The 24,579-nt window shown below is 36.4% G+C and overlaps 1 protein-coding gene across 3 annotated transcripts in view; it reads right to left on the minus strand.

Moving 5' to 3' along the window:
* The window catches only part of rasa1a (RAS p21 protein activator (GTPase activating protein) 1a), a 79,637-nt gene that overhangs the window by 3,876 nt on the left and 51,182 nt on the right, over positions 1 to 24,579 (minus strand). For 2 of the 3 annotated variants that reach the window (XM_052096763.1, XM_052096750.1), the window contains exons 8-25: positions 24,173 to 24,323; positions 22,845 to 22,923; positions 22,629 to 22,752; positions 18,814 to 18,970; positions 18,047 to 18,134; positions 14,898 to 14,978; positions 13,710 to 13,867; positions 13,550 to 13,626; positions 13,122 to 13,294; positions 8,780 to 8,939; positions 7,848 to 7,990; positions 3,954 to 4,069; positions 3,301 to 3,387; positions 3,155 to 3,222; positions 1,881 to 1,969; positions 1,691 to 1,768; positions 1,455 to 1,589; positions 1,100 to 1,179 (exon numbers count right to left, since the gene is read on the minus strand). In XM_052096763.1, the coding sequence (XP_051952723.1) occupies positions 1,100 to 1,179; positions 1,455 to 1,589; positions 1,691 to 1,768; positions 1,881 to 1,969; positions 3,155 to 3,222; positions 3,301 to 3,387; positions 3,954 to 4,069; positions 7,848 to 7,990; positions 8,780 to 8,939; positions 13,122 to 13,294; positions 13,550 to 13,626; positions 13,710 to 13,867; positions 14,898 to 14,978; positions 18,047 to 18,134; positions 18,814 to 18,970; positions 22,629 to 22,752; positions 22,845 to 22,923; positions 24,173 to 24,323 (2,044 nt within the window). Of the gene's footprint in view, positions 1 to 312; positions 1,180 to 1,454; positions 1,590 to 1,690; positions 1,769 to 1,880; positions 1,970 to 3,154; positions 3,223 to 3,300; positions 3,388 to 3,953; positions 4,070 to 7,847; positions 7,991 to 8,779; positions 8,940 to 13,121; positions 13,295 to 13,549; positions 13,627 to 13,709; positions 13,868 to 14,897; positions 14,979 to 18,046; positions 18,135 to 18,813; positions 18,971 to 22,628; positions 22,753 to 22,844; positions 22,924 to 24,172; positions 24,324 to 24,579 lie in introns of those variants that run through there. The other variant, XM_052096756.1, reaches the window with a different exon arrangement.

The following is a 24,579-nucleotide window of genomic DNA, read 5'->3' on the forward strand; positions in this document are numbered from 1 at the left end:
GGGACCTGGCTTAGCAGTTAAAAATCCATTGGGTGTTAAGCCTGCAACTGAAAATTGCAGCAACAATTTTACTTAAACATTTTATATACTTAAACATTTTTTAAGGGTGTGCATGTCAAGTAAATATCATTTAGCAGACCCTTTTATTCAAGGTGTTATATAATACATTTTACATAGTCACCTAAAAAAGAATATTAAAAATGATCAATTGTCTTTTTCTAATCACATGTCAACAAAGCCCTAGAATACCTTGTAGCACAATTGCTGTCTTGCTGTTTTCACAGGCTGATCTGAGACACACACGTCAGTCAGTACTTTATAAAACATGTTTAATAAGTGCATGCATTCCTGATACAATCTGTACTATTATAAATTGTACTACTGTAAACAACTTTAACCTGTTAACCTTTTTCCTGAGAACATGTCTGGCTTTGAATTTTTTTTTTCAGGAAAGACTAAACCAATCAAAAATATTGTACAATATGGAAAACAAATTAGGTTACCTCAAATTATATACTCATGATTCCAGCAAGAGAATTTATTTGTTCTGATATAATCATACTCTCTGAGGATGATCAAAAGAAAAACAATCCAGTCAACAGCACAATTCAAACTAAACGGAACAGGATAAAAGGACAAACACTAGTCTCGGCACATTTTGCATATATATATATATATATATATAGCCATGTAAATCAGTAACAAATTACAGTATAAAAGCATTACAGCTCAATCCAGTTATAGAGAAAGATCGCTGCAGCCTTGTGTCAGTTCAGTTTCAGATCAAGCAGACAGAGATGCACTTTGGCAACTTATATTTAAACATGGTTCTGTGGACGTTGTGGGTCGTTTGTTAGATTGATGTGTACCCAAGATACTGAGAACAGTCCAACTGAATGATCTGGGATAATAATTATTTAAGTCATTGGGGTCCAGCTGTTTGCATAGTTCTCGTGGCACAGACAATGAGGCAGAGGAAAAAGGGGTGATGGGAGATATGGGGAGGGTAGGAGATGTTGATGAAGATGGAGCATGCTGGGGTCCCATTGGCTACTCCATGGAGACAAGCTGACAGACAAAGTGATGGAGATGGAACTACCTGTTGCTGTTTGACAGGGCGTAGTGCACCTGTTTCTGCTGGAGGAGCTCAGTGATGGCCAGCAGCTTTTTCAACACATGCTGCGGAAAGAGGTGAAGCAACAAAATCCTACAGTGTTAAAAATATAAAATCATTTATATTTTTGCATCACCAAATATGTTTTTCTGCACAAGAGTATTACACAGTAAAATAGTTTTAATGTAAAACAGAGTGTGACTAAGTATCGATTCGGTTATATTTATTCATATTTGAGTATTTCGTCATGCCTCTCGTTTGTATGGAGTTCCTGTCTATGTAGCTACAGAGCTTGCGTTTATTCAAATATATCTTAATTTGTATCACTAGGCAAACCTACCTGCTGTGCTCCTCTCTCGTTGCTGAGGGTGCGGAGTTCGTCAGAATGAGTAACACAGATCTCATGCAGGGCAGCAAGGTCACGGGACAAATCTGTCCTAAAGTGCTCGATAGATTCTGGCAGATCAGGAACATTCTGGAGAAACAACACAGAGAAAATGTTCTTAGAATCCTACATAACACATCTGAGCTGCAGGCAACCCATGCCTGTTTAAAAATGGATGTAGGGCAGTTTACCCCCAGCTCATCCAGAAACATGATCATCCTTTGTTTGTTGTTCTTGATGAAAGGATTCACTCCCTCCATGTAGGGCTCCTGCAACACAAATACATTATAATAAATGCATATCGATACCACTGCCGTTACATTAGTGTGCATAGTAACTTATGATGTGAATAGCTAATTTAACACATGGAAATTAAAATACCTTAGCACCAAATTCCACAAGGTTGGCCAAATTCTGTACAGACTTGGCTACCAAGGTGAGCGTCCGACCTGCTGTGGAGGATGGAGGGTCTGCAAGACATTTTCAGTATGAAAAACTTTAACCCATTTTTTATGCAAAATTTGAGTGTAGCAAACCAAACATTTTCAAAAGTGTATTTGAACATTTATTATTTTTAAAAATCAACATAACCTCTATGCAGCTTGTAGGTAGTAGCTTTGAGCACCCTGTAATTAATTGAGACATAAATACTTTGCTTCAACCGATCTCCCAAAATAAGTCTTATAAAAGAATAGTCACAATTTTTTTTTAATTCTCTCATCATTTACCCTCAAGCCATCTCCGATGTGTTTGACTTCTGCTGAACACAACAGTTTTTTAGAAGAATATTTTAGCTCTGTAGATCCTTTCAAGCCTATGAAGCTCCAAAAAGATTAATCCATATGACTCCAGTAGTTTATCTTTTTACTTTACATCTTGCCATTGCAGTCTCTAGGTGCAATCATGATTGCCTAATCAAGCTTGATTAAACTTCCTAGTGCTTGACGCATGCACAAAGCACTAGATGTCGCTATAGGACGTGAAACTGAGCTTGAAATCATAATCAAGGGGACCGCTGTCAAGATGTACAGTGAGAAAAAAAGTTATATTTTGGTCTGTTCTCACCCAAAACCAACTGGATCGCTTCAAAAGACATTGATTAAACCACTCGAGTCGAATGGATTACTTTTATGCTGACTTTATCTCCTTTTTGGAGCTTCAAAGGCCTGATCACCATTAATTTGCATTGGACCTACAGAGCTGGAATATTCTTCTAAAGATCTTCATATGTGTTCTACAGAAGAAAATAAGTCATACATGGATGGGATGGCATAAGGGTGAGTAAATGATGAGAGAATTTACAGTTTTGGGTGAACCATTCCTTTAAGTATCTTATTTAATAGTTACTAAGACTGGATTACAAAACTAAGATTAAATAAACTATTATTTTAGATTATTCTTTTTGGAAAAACATTGTTCATGTATTGATATCTTCTAGTGTTATTTTTGTCTTGTCATATTTTTGTAAACTACCTTTAAATTACAATCTTTACATGTATCACTGAAGCATATTTTTCATTGGATGAACTTAACTGTGCGACACCTGTCTACTTTGAGTCACTTATGTTTATTTCTTTACACATCATATGAAATATGGGTATTCTAAATGTGTAGTATCTGGCAGAGGAAGCTTGTGATGCAGGCTGTTCACTCACCAGCGATGATATTGAACATTCTGGGGTTGAGAATAGCAGGGCAGATGAGCCTCAAGAAGACAAAACCACTGGAGGACAGACACAAACTCATTTTTGCTACATGTTCATCTGTAGACATACATGAAGGCAGCTTGACAATGTATTACCTCACAACTCTGGTCCTCATTGTAGTGTTGATGGGCCATTTCTGCTGCACAGACTTCTGCAGACAGCCGTAAATGTACCTCAGGGTCCTTCGAGGGGGAGACATAACAGTGCAGCTTCAGGTCAAAGCTTGACAGTAGAACAAAATAATCAATACTAGGACTGTATAAACAATGTAGAACCATAATAACAGGGTTATACAAACAGAACAACATGGATTTAACATTGTTGTATCGTAAAGAAAGGTTGTACAACCTCTTTAGAACTTCAGGGTAGCTTGTACTTAATATGTCAATAGTTTTTCCACATAACAGGTCTTTTTTATATATAAATGTATAAAGGAATGCATATATCTTGAGTCCCACAACTGGTCATTATTTATTTTAAGTTCTTCACCATTTTTGAAGATTTTTGCCTTTAAAAGTTCACTTTAAATGGTCCTGTGGTGTGACAAATGAATTTTAAAAAGTACAAAAATGATGTGTAGTCATGCTGAATATATAATAATGATAAAGAATTACAAAATGCAGTTTTAGATCAAGTATAGCCATTACACCACAGGACATGTCAACTTAAGCATTTTATGTGAAGTACCCATATATATTTTGGGCTACAGTACTGATAGGACAGTAGGATGGTGTGCTGTTGTGCTTACGGAGGCAAGATCTCAGCAGCCATGAAGATCTTCTCCACCAGCTCTGACAGGATGTTGAGCAGGTGAGCTTGATTCAGATTAACATCCTCATTCTTCTCCAGTTTAGATGGGTTCAGCTATAGAGGGAGACCAGATAACACTTCACAGTTGAGGCTACTTACAGCTAGTTCAGTCAAATCACTATCCAACAAAAACGTGACAAAAGTACATTTGCTCAAGGCAGGAGTGTTAGAGAGAACATCATGCTTCTGTTTTTGGCTCAGACACACTAAACACAACACATCAGGACAACAGCTGGGCTTCCACTCATGTCATGTACTTTTACATTTCCAAAATATGCAAAACAATAAAATAATAATAATTTGCTCTGGATACATTTTTATTTTGTACATTATTTTTTTTCCCTTTCTGAATTCTATATAAAGTTTATTTCAATTTTATCATCAAAATGATGTTTAAATACATTAATTCATTAAAACTTTAAATCAAATGAAAATGGAACAATTAATTTATAACAATATTGTATTATTTTCATCAAATGAAGTGCTTTTGGGGTGTTCGATTTTGAGTTTTTTGGAGTCGACACCGATTCCTGACTCCTGCCGGATTTATGGATTTATTTTCATATAGTTTCAAAATTCAGGGCCATCACCAGGGATGGCCATTAGTGGACAGTGCCTTCCCAAATGACATATTTTCACCAACAAAATGTCTTGTCAGGCATGAGCGTAAAATCAATGGAATTATAAAAATCCTAGTTTAATTTTCACTCCTATATAGCTCACTCAATTCGCTGCTTATTGCGTTCGATTGCCAATCTGTGATAAAGTTGAAGTTTTTCTGTAACTGCTGGTCAGTTTCTACTATCCAAATCCACACTAACGTTAGTAAGATGGGATAAGCTTACTTTAGATGGTTTCCATGCTGATGTAAAACAAATCGCACATATTTTCTTGCTCGATTCACTTTAATAACTATTAATAGGCATATTATGGAGAAGTAACAAAAAAAATAAAAATAATAATAATAATTTGGACTATTGTTTTTCAATGGAACGTACAGTGTGGTGTGTGATATCGCCTTTTTATGGAACGTATGGGGGAAACTTTAAAATGGCAGCTTTTTAAACAACAGTTTTGACCACAACGGATTAAATAGCTGTGGGTTTAATTTAGATGAACTGGTGTAGTTATTGCTTTGATAAAATATCACTAGCTTACCTGTAAGTTAATCGTGTTTCCTATTCCCTCTCTCTCTTTTCCATGCATGCACATTAGCTCGCACTCAAATGAGCATTGTGTCCCACCAACCAAGAGGTGTTTGTAGAGGATGCGATTGGTTCTTAAGAACACAAATTAATTATTTTGAGCCAATCACAACGTCCTGTTCATAAAGTTACAGAGTCCAACAAACGAATCGACTCCTGTATCAGAGTCGACATTGTTTCTAGGACGAATCAGAGTTGAGGAATCAACTCTTCTGGAGTCCAATCCCAATCACTACCTTACAGCACAATCCAAAGTACAACACTGGAGGTATTTTTGTCAAATAAAGTGCTGCATAACAGAGTTTCACAGATGTGAGATATTGCTAAAATATTTTACTATTGATTTATTTTTGTTATTAGTAGTAGTATTAGAGTGAATACTAAATAACTGTAGAGATGCAGTACATTCAGAAAGTATTCAAAACCCTTCATTTATTTCACATTTTGTTGTTACAGCCTTATGCAAAAATTCTTTAAAATATATACATATATTTTCACATCCATCTACACTCCAAAACCCATAATGACAAAGCAAAAACCAGGTTTTGGATGACTTGGCAAATTTATTAAAAATAAAAAACTGAAATATCACATTGAGGTAGTATGAAGTATTCAGACCCTTAATCAGTACTTCGTTGAAGAACCTTTGGCAGTGATTACAGTCTCAAATCTCTTTGGGTATGATGACAAACAATACACATCTTGATTTAGGGATTTTCTGCCATTCTTCTCTGCAGATCCTCACAAGTTCTGTCAGGTTGGATGGAGAGCGTCAGTGGAAAGCCATTTTTAGGTCTCTCCAGAGATGTTTGATTGCATTCATGTCTGGGCTCTGGCTGGGCCACTCCAGGACATTCACAGAGTTGTCCCTAAGCCACTCTTGTGTTGTCTTGGCTGTGTGCTGCTTAGGGTCATTGTCCTGTTGGAAGGTGAACATTCGGCCCAATCTGAGGTCCTGAGCACTCTGGGCCAGGTTGTCATTAAGGATATTGCTGTATTTTGCTGTGTTCGGCTTTCCTTCAGCCCTGATCAGTCCACCAGTGTCTGCCGCAGAAAAACAAATCCACAGCATGATGATACTCCCACCATGTTTCACCGTTGGGATGGTATTGCTCAGGTGATGAGCAGTGCCTGGTTTCCTCCAGACACGATGCTTGGAATTAAGGCCAAGAGACAAGAGAATCTTGTTTCTCACAGTCTGAGTCATATAGGTGATTATTTGCAAATTCCAAGTAGGCTTTCATGTCTTGCACTGAAGAGAGGCTTCTATCTGGCCACTCGGTGGAGTGTTGCAGCGATGCTTGTCCTTCTCCCATCTCCACACATGATCTCTGGAGCTCAACCAGAGTGACCATCTGGTCCTTGGTCACCTCTCTTACCAAGGCCCTTGCTCAGTTCTGCCAGGCAGCCAGCTCTAGGAAGTGTCCTAGTTGTTCCAAACTTCTTCCATTTAAGAATTATATAGGCCACTGTGCTCTTGGGAACCTTCAATGCAGCCGAAAGTTTTTTGTGGCCTTCCCCAGATCTGTGCCTCGACACAATCCTGTCTCTGAGCTCTGCAGGCAGTTCCTTTAACCTCATGGGCTTGGTTTCAGCTGTGAGACCTTATATAGACAGGTGTGTGCCTTTCCAAATCATGTCCAATCAATTTAATTTGCCACAGGTGGACTCCAATCAAAGTGTAGAAACATCTCAAAGATGATCCAGACAAATGGGATGCAACTGAGCTAAATTTCAAGTGTTATAGCAAAGGGTCTGAATACTTACGTCAATGTGATATTTCAGTATTTTCTTTTTAATAAATGAGCTAATTTATAAAAAACAATATTTTTTTCCATTTAAATTGAGTTTTTAATTTGTTGGAAGAATTTATTTTGAAGCCCTTTCCATTTCTGCATAGGCAGCTTCTCACTTTCAGAAAAGCCGGTAGCTACGCGACCAAGTGTGATTATTAAAATGGAAATGGCTGCTATTTAAATAAATAATATGTAGTCTGTATATGCCTCGCACTACAAAGGGAATTAGCACTCAGCTTGCTGTCAACTGTGGTGTTTTCTGTATAAAAGGTATGAGCACTTTGTCTTTGTCTGTACAACACCGGCTTTACACAATAACAAGCACTCACATTTCAAGCACGCAGCACATACAAACTATGTATTTATTTAATTAAGTTGCAGCCTTTGCAGTTTAATAATCTCACAAGAACAAAACATGTTTTTAATTTGTGCACTGGATGTTTACGTAATGACATTCGTACATCAGATGGTATTGGTTTTTGGTATCTGAGCCAATAACGATGCAAGTATCGGAACATCCCTATTAATTACATTTAATAAAAGAGCAGTGGCTTCAACTTCCATTTCCACTTCTATTTTGCATACATTTCCCCAGTAGTGATTAATTTGTTTTCTTGAAAACTTTCGGCTTTGTTTGAAAACATCTTTTTTTTGTGATATTGTGATTTATTTGCTTAATCTAAATGTGCAACTTGGGTGGAAATTTGACCAATGTAAAGAGACACAAAACATTTAATGATCTGAGGTAAAATGGAACATGACATGTACAGTCGAAATTGGAAGCCAACATTTTTTTTAAATAAAGACTATTTTAAATTTTTGTTACTTTACCTCACAAGACTGCTTGCTCTCCATGATCCTGAGTATGGCGTCTTTAAGGGCGTGATGAACAAAAGGTGTGGCTGTGGCCTTCATGTACTGCTCCATCAAAGTACTAGCTAGAGTAGTGGCACGGAAGAGCGTTGTGGCTTCATCTGCAACACCAAAACAAAACAGCTGATCTAGATGCCAATATACTGGTACTTTGACATTCCAAGGTTATTTAAAGAAAACATTTAAAGAAATGTACTAAAAACATGTTCTACAGTATTTGTAGGATCGACTTAATTTGGTACAATGGTGGCAAATTTACAAATCCTTCTCTACTGTCCTACAAAGGCAAATACTATCATACTACAAAATTGAAACTAAGGAAATGGCTTAAAAGCTTTCTGATTGGCCAGCTTTTTTGTGGGATTTTTAATGACAGAGTTAGTGGAGAGGTGACAGGAAATGACAAGTGAGAAGAGAAGGAATGGAATGAACCTCACAACTGGGACTTGAACTCGGGTTCAAGAGCGCAGCCTGCTAGGCTACAGTTAAGCTAAACCACAGATCACAGTCTAACAGATATGATTTCAGTTATAACTATTCAGTTATTGTTTTATTGCAGTATCGCAAAGACTTAACTTATGAATATTAAATAGGTCACAGTGACATTGCTTTGCAACCTTCCTTAACATATAATCTAACATTAATATTCATAAGCTAAGATCTTACATTAGTTGGATTTGTAAATTTGAGTCGATACGACCCATACCATTATTGTGACAACTCTACACTGAACATACTGAAGATTTTTGAAGTGTTTGCTTTGTTCGGCACAGTGTTTGCATATAAACCATGATGAAAAAGCATGAGATGCTACCCAGTCTTAATGCAGCTGTGACATCTGTTTGTTGTTAAATATTGAACTGTGAATAGTAAAATGGAAGGAGCCCTACCCTCCATATTAATTTCTCTGTCATTCAGCGTCCTCAGTAATGGAGCTTCAGTTCGCTCGTGTCTGAAGATTCGGAGAAGGAGACTGGCAAGCAGGGAGCGGTCCTGCCCACACACGTGAGCCAGCGCATAGATCACATGAAAGTCTTTTTGCAGGATGAGCTGGGAATGGACAGAGAGAGCTTTTAGGACTAGTGTTCACTGATTTTATTCAGTGACGCATACCAAAGCCAGTTAATTAATTCATTATTGATTTACTGCACTGTACAAAATAAAATCCTCAACATCAATTAATAAGTACACTATATCACCAAAACATCACACCCATATGTGCTTGCTAAGCATTTCATTATAAAACCAACAGCTTCCACTCTTCTGGGAAGGTTTTTCCACTAGATGTTTTGAACATGGCTGCTTTGATTTCTTCTATTCAGATACAAGAGCATCAGTGAGGTCAGGCACTAGTGTTTGGGTGATAGCTTGCACTTGCTGTTCCAATTTATCCCAAAGGGAATCAATTGAGTGGGATGTATAAAAAGAGTAAAAAATTACAATGTCTACACTGAACGATTTGCAAATTCTTTTCACTGTGATTGCGATTTGAAATGTGATAAGTAATAATAATAATAAGAAAAATGTGTGATTCCTTTTAACCAAAATTAAATCATGTTTTCCCTATGCTTTACTACCGACCAGAAATACTATTCTAGAAAGGGTATTCACACTTGAGTCCTCAAAAAAGAATAAAAAAAAGAACCAAACTAAATAAAGACATAAAACAGTGAAAAATCAGTGTATCATTCCATATTCAATTAGGAATTAAAAATTGGAAAAACAACTTATTTCAATATTCATTAACAAAATATTAAAAAAAAAATAATGACTTGTTTTTCTTAATTTCAATTTAATGCTCAAGTTAAAAATAGGAAATTGGAAAATTAGCCATTGTGCATTTTATGTGATTTCACTAATATGTGGCTTGAATAATTCATTCGCACATATGGGTGGACCTTAAATGCTATAGTTTAATTGCTTTAAATTAACATTTTAAATTGACGCCAATGTTCGTGCATTTTATAAATGAGAAATCATAGAGTATTGAAAAAAATCGCTTTATTTTAATTTGTACATATTGCAGTGCAATAAACAAAGCATGATGCAGTTGAGGGAATATACAGACTTAACGTAGGGTGCATCCAAGACAAATGAGCATTCAAGTAAATAACAAATGATAAATAATAATCACAAATAAATTGGAAGATATTATTACATTTAATGTTTAATATAAGACAATTAGTATTTACATGGCAGTGAAGAGTAATAATTTCAAGCTCAGATCATTCCGACATCCATTAATTTTGAATGGGAATATTGTATGCTTTTAACTTCTGGGTCTTATAAGCGGCAGTTTTGTGTGCCTTTTATTATAGGACAAATGTGAAGGCTATGTATAAATGCTGATTATAAATTCACTGGTCGAGCTTTTGAGAGGCGAGCATTCATGAACTTCCTTTAGCATAATTTCCATAATGAGCAAGTCCCTCACACCAAAGCTTCCATAGCAGGGCAATATTAGTTTTAGGTTCGATATTTTTTGGATATTTGGTTTCTTGTACCCACACGCTCGGCCGGCAGCAAGTTTGCAAAGACATTGCACACTTGGCTTGATGTTATGGTATATAAATATAAATGGTACATAACTATAATATACAGACATAAAACACTCAGTTGGTGTGGCTGCAGAATTATGACTGAAAATGCTCCAATGCGCTTTCATTGCTTGGCGTACTTAAGGGACCATCTGAAAAATTCCACTCACTATTAAACACCGGCAGTGTCCAATCTCTCATTCAGTTGATGTGCAAGTTAAACATAAAACATTAAATCAACATCCAAATGTTGAAGTAGGTTGTCCAATACAGTATTTAATCATTTAAAATAATATATAATGAATGTATGGTTATTTTCGTCATCTCATTTAAAACCACACCTTTTCAAACCGAAGCAACGTCAAAGACAGCAGGTTTATGTGTAGGGCTGTCGGATTGGGAAAGCATCACAATTGCGTCACAACTGTCACGCAATTGTGTGCTTTGTAAAAAAAAAGTTTTTGTCCATTTTGTTAAAGGGTCAGTTCACTTTTTATAATTCGTTTTGAAACACAGTCAACTTGAATATTATATTATTGCAATAATATTAATACTATGTACAGCCGTTGCCAAAATTATTGGCAGAGACATACATTTTGTGTTTTGCATAGTTTTCGCATAGTGTTGATTCACATAGTTTCTAGATTATTGTGCAGTGTGATCTGATGCATTTTAAATAATTGCAAAAAGCTTCATTGGCCCAATTTTTTTTACTTTATCACAAAAACCAAATCATCTTATAATCCAATCAGAATGATAGAGTGATTTCACAAACCAGCACCTGGGAAATTGTGAAGGAGTACTAGTCAGGTGAAATCACTCTATCATTCTGATTGGATTATAAGAGCAGACTGATTGCTATAAAAGGAAGGAAGAAGTGCTTCCAATCATTGTGTTCTTGTTAGCAATGGTTACCTCTAAAGAAATACATGCAGCCATCATCGCTTTGCATCAAAATGGCCTCACGTGCAAGGAAATTGCTGCAAAGAATATTGCACTTGAAAGAACCATTTACCGGATCATCAAGAACTTCAAATAGAGAGGTTAAACTGCAGTGAAGAAGGCTTCAGGACGTCTCAGAGTGTCCAGGAAGTGCCAGCACCATCTCCTCATGTGGAGTCAGCTACGGAATCGTGTCACCACCAGTGCAGAGCTTGCTCAATATTGGCAGCAGGTTGGTGTGAGTGCATCTGCACGCAGAGTGAGGCGAAGACTTTTGGACAATGACCTGGTGTCAAGAAGGCCAGCAAAGAAGTCACTTATCTCCAAGAAAAACATCAAAGACAAACTGAAATTCTGCAGGAAGTACAAGGATTGGACATCAGAAGACTGGTGCAAAGTTATTTTCTCTGATGAAGCCCCCTTCCGACTGTTTGGGACATCTGGAAAATCGATAGTCCGGAGAAGAAAAGGTAAACGCTACCATGAGTCCTGTGTCGTGCCAACAGTAAAGCATCCTGAGACCATTCATGTGTGGGGTTGCTTTTCATCCAAGGGAGTGGGCTCTCTCACAATTCTGCCCAAAAACACTGCCATGAATAAAGAATGGTTTCAAAACATCCTGCAAGAGCAACTTCTCCCAACGATCCAGGAGCAATTTGGTGATGATCCGTGTATTTTCCAGCATGATGGAGCACCATGTCACAAGGCAAGTGTGATAATGAAGTGTCTTGGAGATCATTACATTGAAATTTTGGATCCGTGGCCAGGCAACTCCCTGTATCTTAATCCCATAGAGAACCTGTGGTCAATCTTCAAATGGTGAGAAGCCCACAAATTGTGATCAACTCCATGCACAAATAAGGCAAGAATGGATCGCCATCAGTCAGGATTTGGCCCAGAAGCTGATATCCAGCATGCCAGAGTGAATTGCAGAGGTTATGAAGAACAAGGGTCAACACTGTAAATATTGACTCTTTGCATATATTGTTTTTGCCAATAAAAGCCTTTAAAACTCATGAAATGCTTATCATTGTTTTCAAGTATACCATAGAAACATGTGAAAAAATAATCTACAAATACTGAAGCAGCAAACTTTGCACAACACAAAATTTGGCCATGGCTGTATAATATTAAGTAATATACAGAAATATATTATTGTATAATAATAATTATCATTATAACTATTATAATTTATTTTCAAACCAATTTCGGCCGAAGATTTTATTTTGAAAACTGAAGGGATGAAAGTTTATATTGTTTGAAGTTGAGTTGACAACAGCCTTTTAATATAGTTAAATACTTTCATCCGCCTTGCTGTCAAAAAACCCACTCTCATGGGATTATTTTAAATGCGTACAGGGAATTGTAGTGGCCAAACATACAGGTATGTAAAATTACACAAATGTGCAATTCAAGTAAATCTGGGGTACTTTAAATAATGTGCTCCGTGCACATTAGCACACCTAACTGAACTCAGAGCACATCTGTCACTCAGGGCACCAGAGAGATGCAAGTATGGAGCACAGAACCACTCTGAAACCACATGTGTAATACAATGATCCCGTTGTATACAAGAAAACACTACACACTACAAACAAAACAGCCATGCACAAAGGCATAGCAGGCAGCGCGTTGAGCCTTGATATTTATTTATTTAAATCACAGCCCTCGCGGTTTGAAAATCGAGTAAAATGAGTCAAATCACGATTTCGATTATATTTTGGTTAATCGTTCAGTCCTAGTCCACACTCACCTCTTTGAATTCACTGTACTCTTCCTCAGGCATGATCTTCTCCATGGAGTAGCGCGCTCTTACTCGAAGTGAGCCTGGCTCGATTCCCTTCAGAGGCACATAGGAGCTCAGAGGAAACCACTCATCTATCATTTGGCCCCTCTGCAGCTTACTCAGCTGGCAACGCATGAACACTGGAAAAATATGGAAGAGAAACAAATAAGAGAGTAGTCATCATAATTCTTTCCACAGAGCACCAGCAGAGGGCACACAATATGTGAATTGTTTCAAGGAACATTCCTGGTTCAGTACCAGCTAGGTACTTCGATGCCATGATGCTATAATGTCGACTGTGTGACTAAAAATTATGATTTAAAAACTTACTACTTAAGTTTGGTTAAAGGCTGCTTTCAGAACTAGTAAATTAACGAACAGACAACAATACTCACAGATGTCACTTTCTTTGCTCTTCTTGGTCTTGTTGCTTAAGCTGATTTCAAATCTGTTGATGTCGCTGGACAGATCACTGTGAGAAAGAAAAGGTAATCAGAACCAACCAATCTCCCTCTAAATCAGTCTTGAGAGATAGTTCAGGCAAAATGAACTCACTCAAAGATGAACTCCTCAGTGAACACTGGATTCTGTCCCTCTCTGGGGTGAGTCTTTGCCACTTGCACGCTGTTCAGCGAGATATTGCAGTAGGGGTTGGTGAAGTGTTTGATGGGAAGTTTGTGGGCCTCCTCCACATACAGGACTAAACTACTAACCTATATGGAGAGAACGAAAGACAAACATTACATTTCAACATGCTTTGTAATGAATAAGTAATGAGATGTCAGTGATGTGTGACATGCGGACATCCTTTTCCAAAAATATCCCTGTGGTAATTAAGTGTGCTTTTTTTACTTTATGCCCAAATGGCCTCTCTGGGGGATCAGGTGGAGAATACGGTTTTACGTTTTTCATCCGTATTCTCACCAGCATCTAGAGAGCTCAGCTGTGGCCCTTCTCACACCACATTCAAAGATTTCTATACACATTAACTCACACAATTAAAGGGATAGATCACCCAAAAATGAAAATCCTCTCATAATTTACTCACAGCCTCATGCCATTCCAGATGTGTGTGACTTTTCTTCTACTGAACACAAATGAAGATTTTTAAAAGAATAACTCAGCTCTGTCTATCCATACAATGAAAGTGAATAGTGGCCAGAATTTTTAAGCCCAAAAAGAATATAGAGGCAGCATAAAAGTAATCTATATGACTAAAGTGGTTTAATCCATGTCTTCAGAAGTGATTTGTTAGGTGTGGGTGAGAAACAGATAAATATTTAAGTCCCTTTTATTATAAATTCTCATCCATGCCCTGTAGGTGGCGATATGCATGAAGAATGTAAATAGCAATAAAAATAGGAATGTGGAAGTGAAAGTGGAGATTTATAGTAAAAAAAGGACTCAAATATTTATATTTTTCTCACCCACTATTACATCGCTTCTGAAGACATGGAATTATCCACTGGAGTGGTATGGATTACATTTATGCTGCCTTTATATGCTTTTTGGACCTTCAAAGTTCTAGCCACCATTCACTTGCATTGTTTGCATTATTTTCTACTTAAAATGTTTGTCTGTTTTCAGCAGAAGTCAGTCATTCACATCAGGGATGGCATGAGGGTGAGTAAATGAGAGAATCTTCATTTTTGGGTGAACTATCCCTTTAAAGTATGAGTGTGACAGGGCAGCCACAGTATGATGAAAACAGGGAGACTTGACACACCGGCTAACATCTCTTACCTGACGCAAACGCTTGTTGGATGTGGTTTGTATGGGTTTCCTAAGGTTATTACAGAACGTCTGCAGGCATTTCATCCAATCCTGTAAATGCAGGACACATGGTTAGTCGAAAAATGCAGCATTTATTTAACAGTTTAAGGCCTTCAGACAGATTTTGGCACTTCTGATTAAAATCTGTTTAGGTGTTAGTGGTATGAACAGAAACAAAATTCAAACACATGAAATCTGATTTTACAAACTCAATCATTCGTATGTGGTTTCAAATCCAGATTTTTGGAAATATGTGATCAGATCAAAGCAGTTTTTCATCATCATATACATTGCGCAACAGTGTATACGGCTGTCTGCATATTCAAGCATTCATTCATTTTATGTGGCACTCACTATACTGTAAAGTGAACAAGAGGTTTTGGACATAGCATATGCATATGCTGTGGCCCACCACAGTCTAATTTTTCCCACCACAGTTTCATAATGATCCGAAAATATTTTTACACTTCTCATAATAACATAAAATATTTCTAACATTGTGTTTTGCGCCCTTGCTTCAGCAAAGCATCTCTCACTCCCAGTCAGTCAGCCCCACACCAAGCTGTACACATGCGCATGCTCACACACACACTATGGCAAACCATTTTGACATTTTTCCTTAAAACTTACTAGTATCTATTTTTATGTTACTAGTACTTATTTTTAGTGAATAGTAATTATTCTAATAGTGACTAGTATCTATGTATATGTTACTATCCTATAAAATATAAGTACTAGTACTTAATTTTAATGACTAGTAACTATTTAGCCCACAGATATCCCAAACTTAAAAGGCACTAGTACTATTTTTAGAGCACATTTGCATACTATTCAGTAATACAATGCATGGCTAATTAAATTATAAGAGGAAACTGTAGTCTGTTACTTTATATTTCTATTGTAGATTGTCTTATCTTTTTAATCCATGATGACACATTTCCTTCAAGATTATGTACAATGAATTACAGTCAATTATACTTTATCTGATGATTACAGCAACAAACTAATTACAGCAAACTACTATGACTACTATAGGCACGGAACCAACATCTTTTTCTGAGGAGAATGCTTCTTTCTGTGTTCATTATCTTTTTTCATTCATTAAGTACAAGTACTAGTGCCTATTGAATATGTACTAGTATCTAAATAAGTACTACATAAAAATAGATACTTGTAAGTTTTAAGGAATAAATGTCAATACATACTTGCCACACAAACACACACAATTCATGTTATTACTAGTGGCTCTGACAACGTAACTATTTTCAGCAAGTTCAACACAGGTAACCACTTTTGCTTAATTTTTCTTTGATTGCTCACAGGGCTCAACATTAACGCTTGTCTGGGACAAGTGGATTTTTGAGGGGGCATGTGAAAGAGAATTTTACTTGCCCAAATGGACAAACAGGCTGATTAAAATGTCAATAACATTTTACATAATATGTGTGTGTGTGCTGAACATGCACGTGTTCCAGAAATGCTGAAAGGTCAAATATATTTCAGAATTCTGCCAAAATGCCTGTCTTGGTGAGGTATTCATGTAAGCACAGAAAGTTATGTCTAAAGTGAACTTGTAAGAATAAATGTAAGCTTATAGACCTGCTGCCGTCTAGTGTGTCATTATAATAATCAAACAAACATAAAGAGAAAACGAGAAAACATTCACTGCTCTTGACCTATTAACGTTAGTAGTAACTACTTTAAAAAGTATTAATGTATTATAATCATACAGTAAAGACCAGTAGTAGTTTTATGTTGCATTTAATTCTGAATGTTTACTTGATAGCCAACTGCTGTTAAAAAATGTTTAATAGTCTTGAATAATTACTTAAGAACTTGAAATCATTCTTACATAATTAACATATTAGTTTGTGTTATTTTTTGTTGTGGTTTTGAAGCTGGTACTGAGAATCATCAAATTTCACTACCGATTACTGACATTTTGGTATTGTGATAATGTATAGCCTTTATTGTACATGGTAGAACTTGCTGCAATAACATGATGAAAAAGTAGCTCTCATTCCATATAGGTGTGAGCACTCCAGCTGTTAATGGTGGCGATGGAGGCTTTTCTGAGCTGCCATGCAAGGCGCTAACCTCCCATTGGGAGCAACTTGGAGTTCAGAGTCTTGCCCAAGGACACTTTGGCATGTGGAGTGTGGGCCGGGAATCGAACCGCCAACCCTGCGATTAGCGGCCGACCCGCTCTACCACCTGAGCCACAGCCACCCCAATATGACAATAGTCATATTTCTTTTAACTGAGTTGATTGAATAGGATCACTATTAAGGCATAATTTTAGAACAATATACAACATAAACTTTGACATGATACTTGAACATGTAACCTAAATGTACTCGTACAAGTGAATTACTAATTTACTTGTCTGGAGAACAAGCACATGACAATGCTTAATGTCAAGCCCTGGCTCAAATGTACGTTCTTGTTGATTTTGTGTTTTGACCATTTGTGAACTGTGTTAAACTCCGTCTCGTTTATGCTTTGTGGGTAACTTTTTTCATCACTATTCATATCTATACAACCAATGTGTTTATGATTAAATTACTTCTAGAGCTCAAAATTGTTTACAAGAGCACAAAGTTCTTCATAGATCTAGCCTCTTCATTTTGCTCTCAAAGTGCACCAGATTGATGCATTTAACTTGCTGGCATGCTGCCGGTCCCCCCTAGAGGGTCCAAGGTCCACCCACCATAGTCTCACAAAATCCTGTGGGAAACACTGAGTAATGCCTCTGAAGCTTATGTTGACTCTTGAGTTAAATACCAAGACAAGAGGGAAACTTTCCAGTTTTCCATCCTCTTTTAACGATGGCAGCTACTTTCAGTTGTTGTAGAACAAAGCCTTTTCTCATGAATTTGTGTTGACGCATAAGTCATTACTTTGGCAACCCATATATATATATATATATATATATATATATATATATATATACTGAATATTGACTACACTGTCTGAACAAACAGATCTGATCACTAAAGAAATTACATTGTGGACAGTAAGTCCTAAAGATTGGATCTGAAACTGAAATCAGAACTGGATGCAGTGTGAACAAAGCCTGCCCTGTAGTACTGTCTGAGTCACACTGAAGTGATGTGTACCTGTGCCTGCTCAGGTGTATCCCCAGCAAAGTAGAAAATGTACTGCTCCTCACTAAAGTGCTGAATCACAATCTGAAAACAGTTTGGCCTGCACATAAAAAAATAACATAAAAATAAGACTGTTTGATATGTTACATCAGTATTGCAGCTAAGTAATGTGGTCTTTAACGTGTATAGAGACATTATCCACTATTAAAAACGTATGAATATCATTGCATGAGATAAGAAAATGTTAAACCAAGTGACATCAGCAAACAAATAATAATAGCTTTTTTTTTATTTAAAAATTACTTTTAATTTCTGAGCCATTTTTTTGCAATTATTTTCATCCAACTTGTTCTAAGGTCAATTTGGTGGATGTATACCAGTAATTTCCCCACAAGTTCACACAGGCGTCCTAGTAATTTATCACATTAACAATAGACATGTTACACTAACGTCTGACACTAGAAAGTGTCCAAATATTTGGCCCTCATTTTGAATGATATTTCTAATATTTTATCACTTTAAACCTAACCTCTTTATGTGAAATATTTTGCATGAAAAGTGTGCATGTGTTATATTTAAAAATAAATAAATGCCACTTTATTTTGATTATTTGTTATCTAATGCAATGGCATTTTAAGTGTTGCTTGAAAAGTGTGCAAATAATTGTGTGGCCTCCCTTCTCCCAAACTGCCTCCGTTTATGCATATGAAACATTTCATTGTACCATGATTACATTTTAAGGCACTGGTGGCTTGAGTAGCGTTACTCTAATTGCATACCTGCCAAACAGACTGTCGTGGACTCCGTACACGGAGCACACACTCAGGTCAATCAGTCCTTTAGGTTTGGTGGCTCGCTTCTCACTCTCAAAGTAAATGAGCTGAGCATCATTTCCCTCCAGTATAAAGTACAGGTTCTTCCAGCGCTTGCCCTTACCTGCAGAAAAACAGGTAAAAAGATCTCACACACGCACATTACTCTTCTCAATTCAGAATAGTAGGGCTGCACAATTAATCAAATAAATAATTAAAATGCAGCTGCCTAGTTTAATCATGAAGTGTCATTACATATATATTATATACAAGATATCTATCTACAGTACTGTGCAAAAGCACATAAGATGTTACACAAAAGCATTTGTCTTAAGGTGGTTATTTATATCTTCAGCTTTAGTGTGTCATATGAAATATAGATGCAAGACTCCCAAACATTACATTTGCAAATAGAAAAGATTAGAATAGAAGAACAGGGAGCACTGCAACAGATGTCATGTTCCCCACATAGCCCCCCACTGAACATTGTGTCAGTCTGAGATTATATAAAGAGACAGAAGCAATTGAGATTAAATAGATAGAAGATCTGTGGCAAATTCTCCAAGAATCTTCGAACATCCTATCTGCCAACAACCAAGAAAAACTGTGTCCAGGTGTACCTAGAAGAACTGGGGCTGTTTTAAAGGCAAATGTGGTCACACCGAATTTTGATTTAGCTTTTTTATGTTTACTGGACTTTGTATGACATTAAATGATAAATGAAAACTATTTATATATATATATATATATATATATATATATATATATATATATATATATATATATATATAAAAGTGAAATGTAAGAATAATAGTGAATGATTGTATTTCTTTCATCACATTCCCAGTGGGTCAAGAGTTTACATACACTTAGTTAGTATTTGGTAGCATTGCCTTAAAATTATTTAACTTGGATCAAACATTTTGGGTAGACTTCCAGAAGCTTCTCACAATAAGTTGCTGGAATTTTGGCCCATTACTCCAGACAGAACTGGTGTAACCGAGTCAGGTTTGTAGGCCACCTTGCTCGCACATACTTTTTCAGTTCTGCCCACAAATTTTCCACAAATTGGAATGAGGTCAGGGCTTTGTGATGGCCACTCCAATACCTTAACTTTGGAGGTATGCTTGGGGTCATTGTCCATTTGGAAGTCCCATTTGCAACCCAGTTTTAACTACCTGGCTGATGTCTGGAGATGTTGCTTCAATATTTCCACATAATTGTCCTTCCTAATAATGACATCTATTTTGTGAAGTGCACTAGTCTCTCCTGCAGCAAAGCACTCCCACAACATGATGCTGCCACCCCCTGCTTCACGGTTGCGATGGTATTCTTCGGCTTGCAAGTCTCACCCTTTTCCCTCAAAACATAACAAGGGTTATTATGGCCAAACAGTAACAAAAAGTAAGATCTTTGTCCCCATGTGCACTTGCAATGATTTTTGGAGCAGTGGCTTCTTCCTTGCTGAGCAACCTTTCAGATTATGTCGATATAGGACTCGTTTTACTGTGGATATAGATACTTCTCTACCGGTTTCCTCCAACATCTTCACAAGGTCCTTTACTGTTGTTCTGGGATTGATTTGCACTTATTGCACCAAACTAAGTTAATCTCTATGAATGCATCTTCTTCTTGAGTGCTATGATGGTTGCATGGTCCCATCATGTTTATACTTGTGTACTATTGTTTGTACAGATGAATGTGGTACCTTCAGGTGTTTGGAAATTGCTCCCAAGGATGAACCAGACTTGCGGAGGTCCACAATTTTTTTTCCTGAGGTCTTGGCTGATTTATTTTGATTTTTCCATGATGTTCCCATGAAAGTTCTGACCCACTGGAATTGTGATAATCAATTAAAAGTGAAACAATCACTTTTTTGGAAAAATTACTTGTGTCATGCGCAAAGTAGATGTACTTGCCAAAACTATAAATCACTAATATTAAATATGTGGAGTGGTTACATTTTTTTTAATGACTTCAACCTAAGTGTATGTAAACTTCTGACATCAACTGATATATTATATATATATATATATATATATATATATATATATAGTGCTGGGAAGGAAATGTAGAGACCGGACCTCTTGGAACTTTAATTGAGTACCCCTGTGCTAAATGTGTCACTTGCAGTATATATTGGGTGTTACACCTACTGTATATTCCAAGTGAGTAATACGTCAAAACTAGAATGTTCCCATTTTTATCAACAAGGCATAAACAAAAGGAGGAAAATGTAAAATAAAAGATTATTTCTGCAGCCTAGACAGCTTCATTGACCCCATTTACACCTGGCATTAAGATGTGTCTTAATACCAGGCGATCTGATCACATGAAGTCCACTGAGACTCATCACGGTTTACACCTGGTCGCTAAATGCACCTCCAGTAACAACTTATGTTCAGATTTGGAGGGGAGGGTCTCTGGTTTCATGATGTCATACATCAATCACTATGTTACTGCATGATATTAAAGTCAGAAAAGCCAAAGAAAGCATGGGAAAAAAATGGTGCGCTGTTTCTTTCAGATGCAGCTGAAATTTATCTAAGCACAAATGCAACATTTTGAGCAGAATTATCCATTATTTTAGTGGATTTTCTATATTATCCTGATCTTCAGATTTGTGTATGTGACAGGGCGGAGGGCAGGGCCGGGCCGTGATGCTACACACCCTGCCCCTAATCAGGCTAATCAAGCCTCAGAGAGGGATAAAGGCCGACTAAAGACTATAGGTTTTCTAAGAGGACCAATGTGATGTTCACAGTTTAAGCAATGCCTTGATTTACTGATGCATAAACCATTAATGAAGAAATTCAGGAACACAGTTCTCAGCTTGTTGTGGATTTGTAGCCTATGTAAAGAATGTGGCATGCAGCTAACAAATTCTGTTCACTAAAATTAATAATCGCGATTACACCAAGCGAAATAATCAACATTTATGATTTTTGTCATAATCCAGCTGCCCTATGGTAAACAGTATAATTCTCTTTATGAGAGCCAAACCAACAGAGACCACCCATTTTATGAAGGTGCTAAACTTTTAAGAGGCAAGATAATTAATTTTGCATGAGGAGCCCGTATAATACGGCAAAGTTATGAGGTATAAAGATTTTAGCACACATCAAACCACCCGAATAATAACAAGAAATGGTGTCAGAACTATATCACATTCATTTCAAACAGTGAACCGCATTTTATCCTTTGATCACCCAATGCACCCCACAGAGCACCCTATCTCTGGCTGACATACACATTTAATTGGACAGCTCTATGTGTTCAGGTAAATGCTTTGCTTTCTGTTCTTGTTCTCTTATCAGAGCTGCTTTGTGTTAAAGAGATGATCAAATACTGCCATAAATTATCATAGTTTTCAAAACAGCACTTGCATGGGGCTTTTGTGTGCTACAAATGAGCCCCAACTTACTGAGCATGAGTGAAAATTTGCATATATTAAAACATATATCTTAAGGTTAAGTGTATAGCAGGTCACAGTGTCTTGTAGGTTTTTCACCATTTTAATCTTTACTAGATCATTTTAAATGGTTCTGCAGTGTGACAAAACATTTAGAAAAATATTCCATGTAGTCTCTCAATAGCTTATAAAATTGTTATGTACTATAAATAATTATAGTTTTTTTTTTTTATGTTTATAACAAAATAAAAAAAATATAGAATGTCACACCACAGGACACTGCTGCATCTACTTGAAAGTTCTTGAAATATCATGTCAGTTACCCAAAAACAATGATTGCACTTGGTTGAATTGGTTTTGCCTGCAGTACCTTTGTTGAAGAGAAGATATCCTTTCTTGACAATGTTTTTGTAAAAAGCATCTTTTGTTTTCCGTCGAATAGTGTTATAGATTTCTTTGCCATCGACCAAGTCGGAAAGGACTTGTTCTTGTTGCTAAAGAGTATAAAGAACACAGTGTTATGCTTACTATTGTGATGATCCTCAGCAATAACTGAGCTTATTATAATGATATCACTTTTATTTACCTGGACAGAGACAGGATCTTTCAGAGTGTAGCCCTCCACGATCTGCTCTTTCCGGTAATGTTCGATTATATCATCAACACTGTCAGGAAAAGCATTAAAATGAAAAACTATTAGAGATTATCTGTATATAAAGCTATGTGATTTTCATTACTGTTTGCAAAGCAGGTACTTTAATACAGGTACATCTGAATTAAATCAGTTCTACATCAAAATATATTACAGGGTTTATTCTCTTAAAAGCTTTTTAACATATCTGATATATTTTGCAGTGTGATCAGCAAAAAAAAAAAACGCCACAGGAAATCCAAATCACACATGTCATTAAAAAATGTTTTTTTGGAAATATGTTTTAGATTTCATCTTTTGTGGCAACAATATGTAACACTATAAATAATGTGCAGTAGTGTCTACAGCTGTGTCCGAATCCACTCATTTGTTCCCCATTTCATATTTGCAATATAGTGAATAGTGAACATGCACTCGAGGTTGCACAATGTTTTGATATTCCACCTGAAAGTGACTTGAATTTTACATTTGTTTCATTTATTTTGTTGTTGCAATCTACCTTTAGCAATCTGACAACAAAATAAATTAAACAAATGTAAAAATTCAATTCACTTTCAGGAGGAATATCAAAAAATTGTGCAATCTCGAGTTTAGCAGTCCAACATAAAATTAATATTGGACTATAAAATGGAGATTACCATTTAAGACAGGGCTATTTTTATTGCAGAATAATGCCCTGCAGTGCACACTTTGTTTCACCTTGTACATGTGTTTGTGTTTAAGAGAATATAATTTAATTAAATATTTTTATTGAAATATTTTTATTTTATGAAAGTTTTTTTATATTTATTTTGGGTTAATTAATCGTTATGTTAATCAAGAAATGATAAAAAATCTTTTGAATAATCTGCAAATTATCGTTAGATTAATCGATAAAAAAAATTCTCATTAGGTTATTTATAGATAAGTGCCACTTTCACAACTGTCACGTCTGAACAACGTTTTTACAAAGTGTGATGATAATTCATTATAAATGAACCACTGTTTTTTCATATTTGCGTTTTCATGCTTAAAACTGATTTGCCGAATGGTTTTAATGAGGTCAATAATTGGCCCCCCCCCCAAAAAAAAACAAAAACATATACACATATATACAAACATCCCTAAACTTTTCTCAATAGTCTACACTTCCAAGTTTAAGATGTAAACAAATACAAAGGAAGGCAAATGCATAATTTCAGGGCAGGAAACCAAGTGATGGTATATTTCAACCAGACCTCGGGGGAAGCTTCAGGCATTGTTACAGCACTTAAAAGTCCTACCTGTTATAGTACCGCCCTCCCATCATGTACTGGTTGTTTGGAGTGGGGCTGATCTTGAACCTTTGGATGTTTTCATTGGTGCGAAAGAAGAGCGAGTAGTCGCCCGGCGTGTTGTCTGACGGCCTGACCAGAAAGCAGCATACTTGGCCAACTGAAAAAGAAGAGAAAAAGGTGTGTTATAAGTCCTTTTAAGTGGATTTAAACTTACATTTAATAATAAAATGATCGACTAAGCTAAAATATTTGATTAACATTTGGAAAAGTTTATGATTCCAAGAGTCTGAGAGAGAGGTCAAACATGATACCTGATGGGTTTAATGCCATTTTAAATCTAATGTGTTGCTTAGAACATGTATAATTTGACTTAAAGGAATAGTTCACCCTAAAATTTATATTTTGTCATTATT

This window comes from Xyrauchen texanus, chromosome 3 (genome assembly GCF_025860055.1).
Source record: "Xyrauchen texanus isolate HMW12.3.18 chromosome 3, RBS_HiC_50CHRs, whole genome shotgun sequence".
NCBI lineage: Eukaryota > Metazoa > Chordata > Actinopteri > Cypriniformes > Catostomidae > Xyrauchen > Xyrauchen texanus.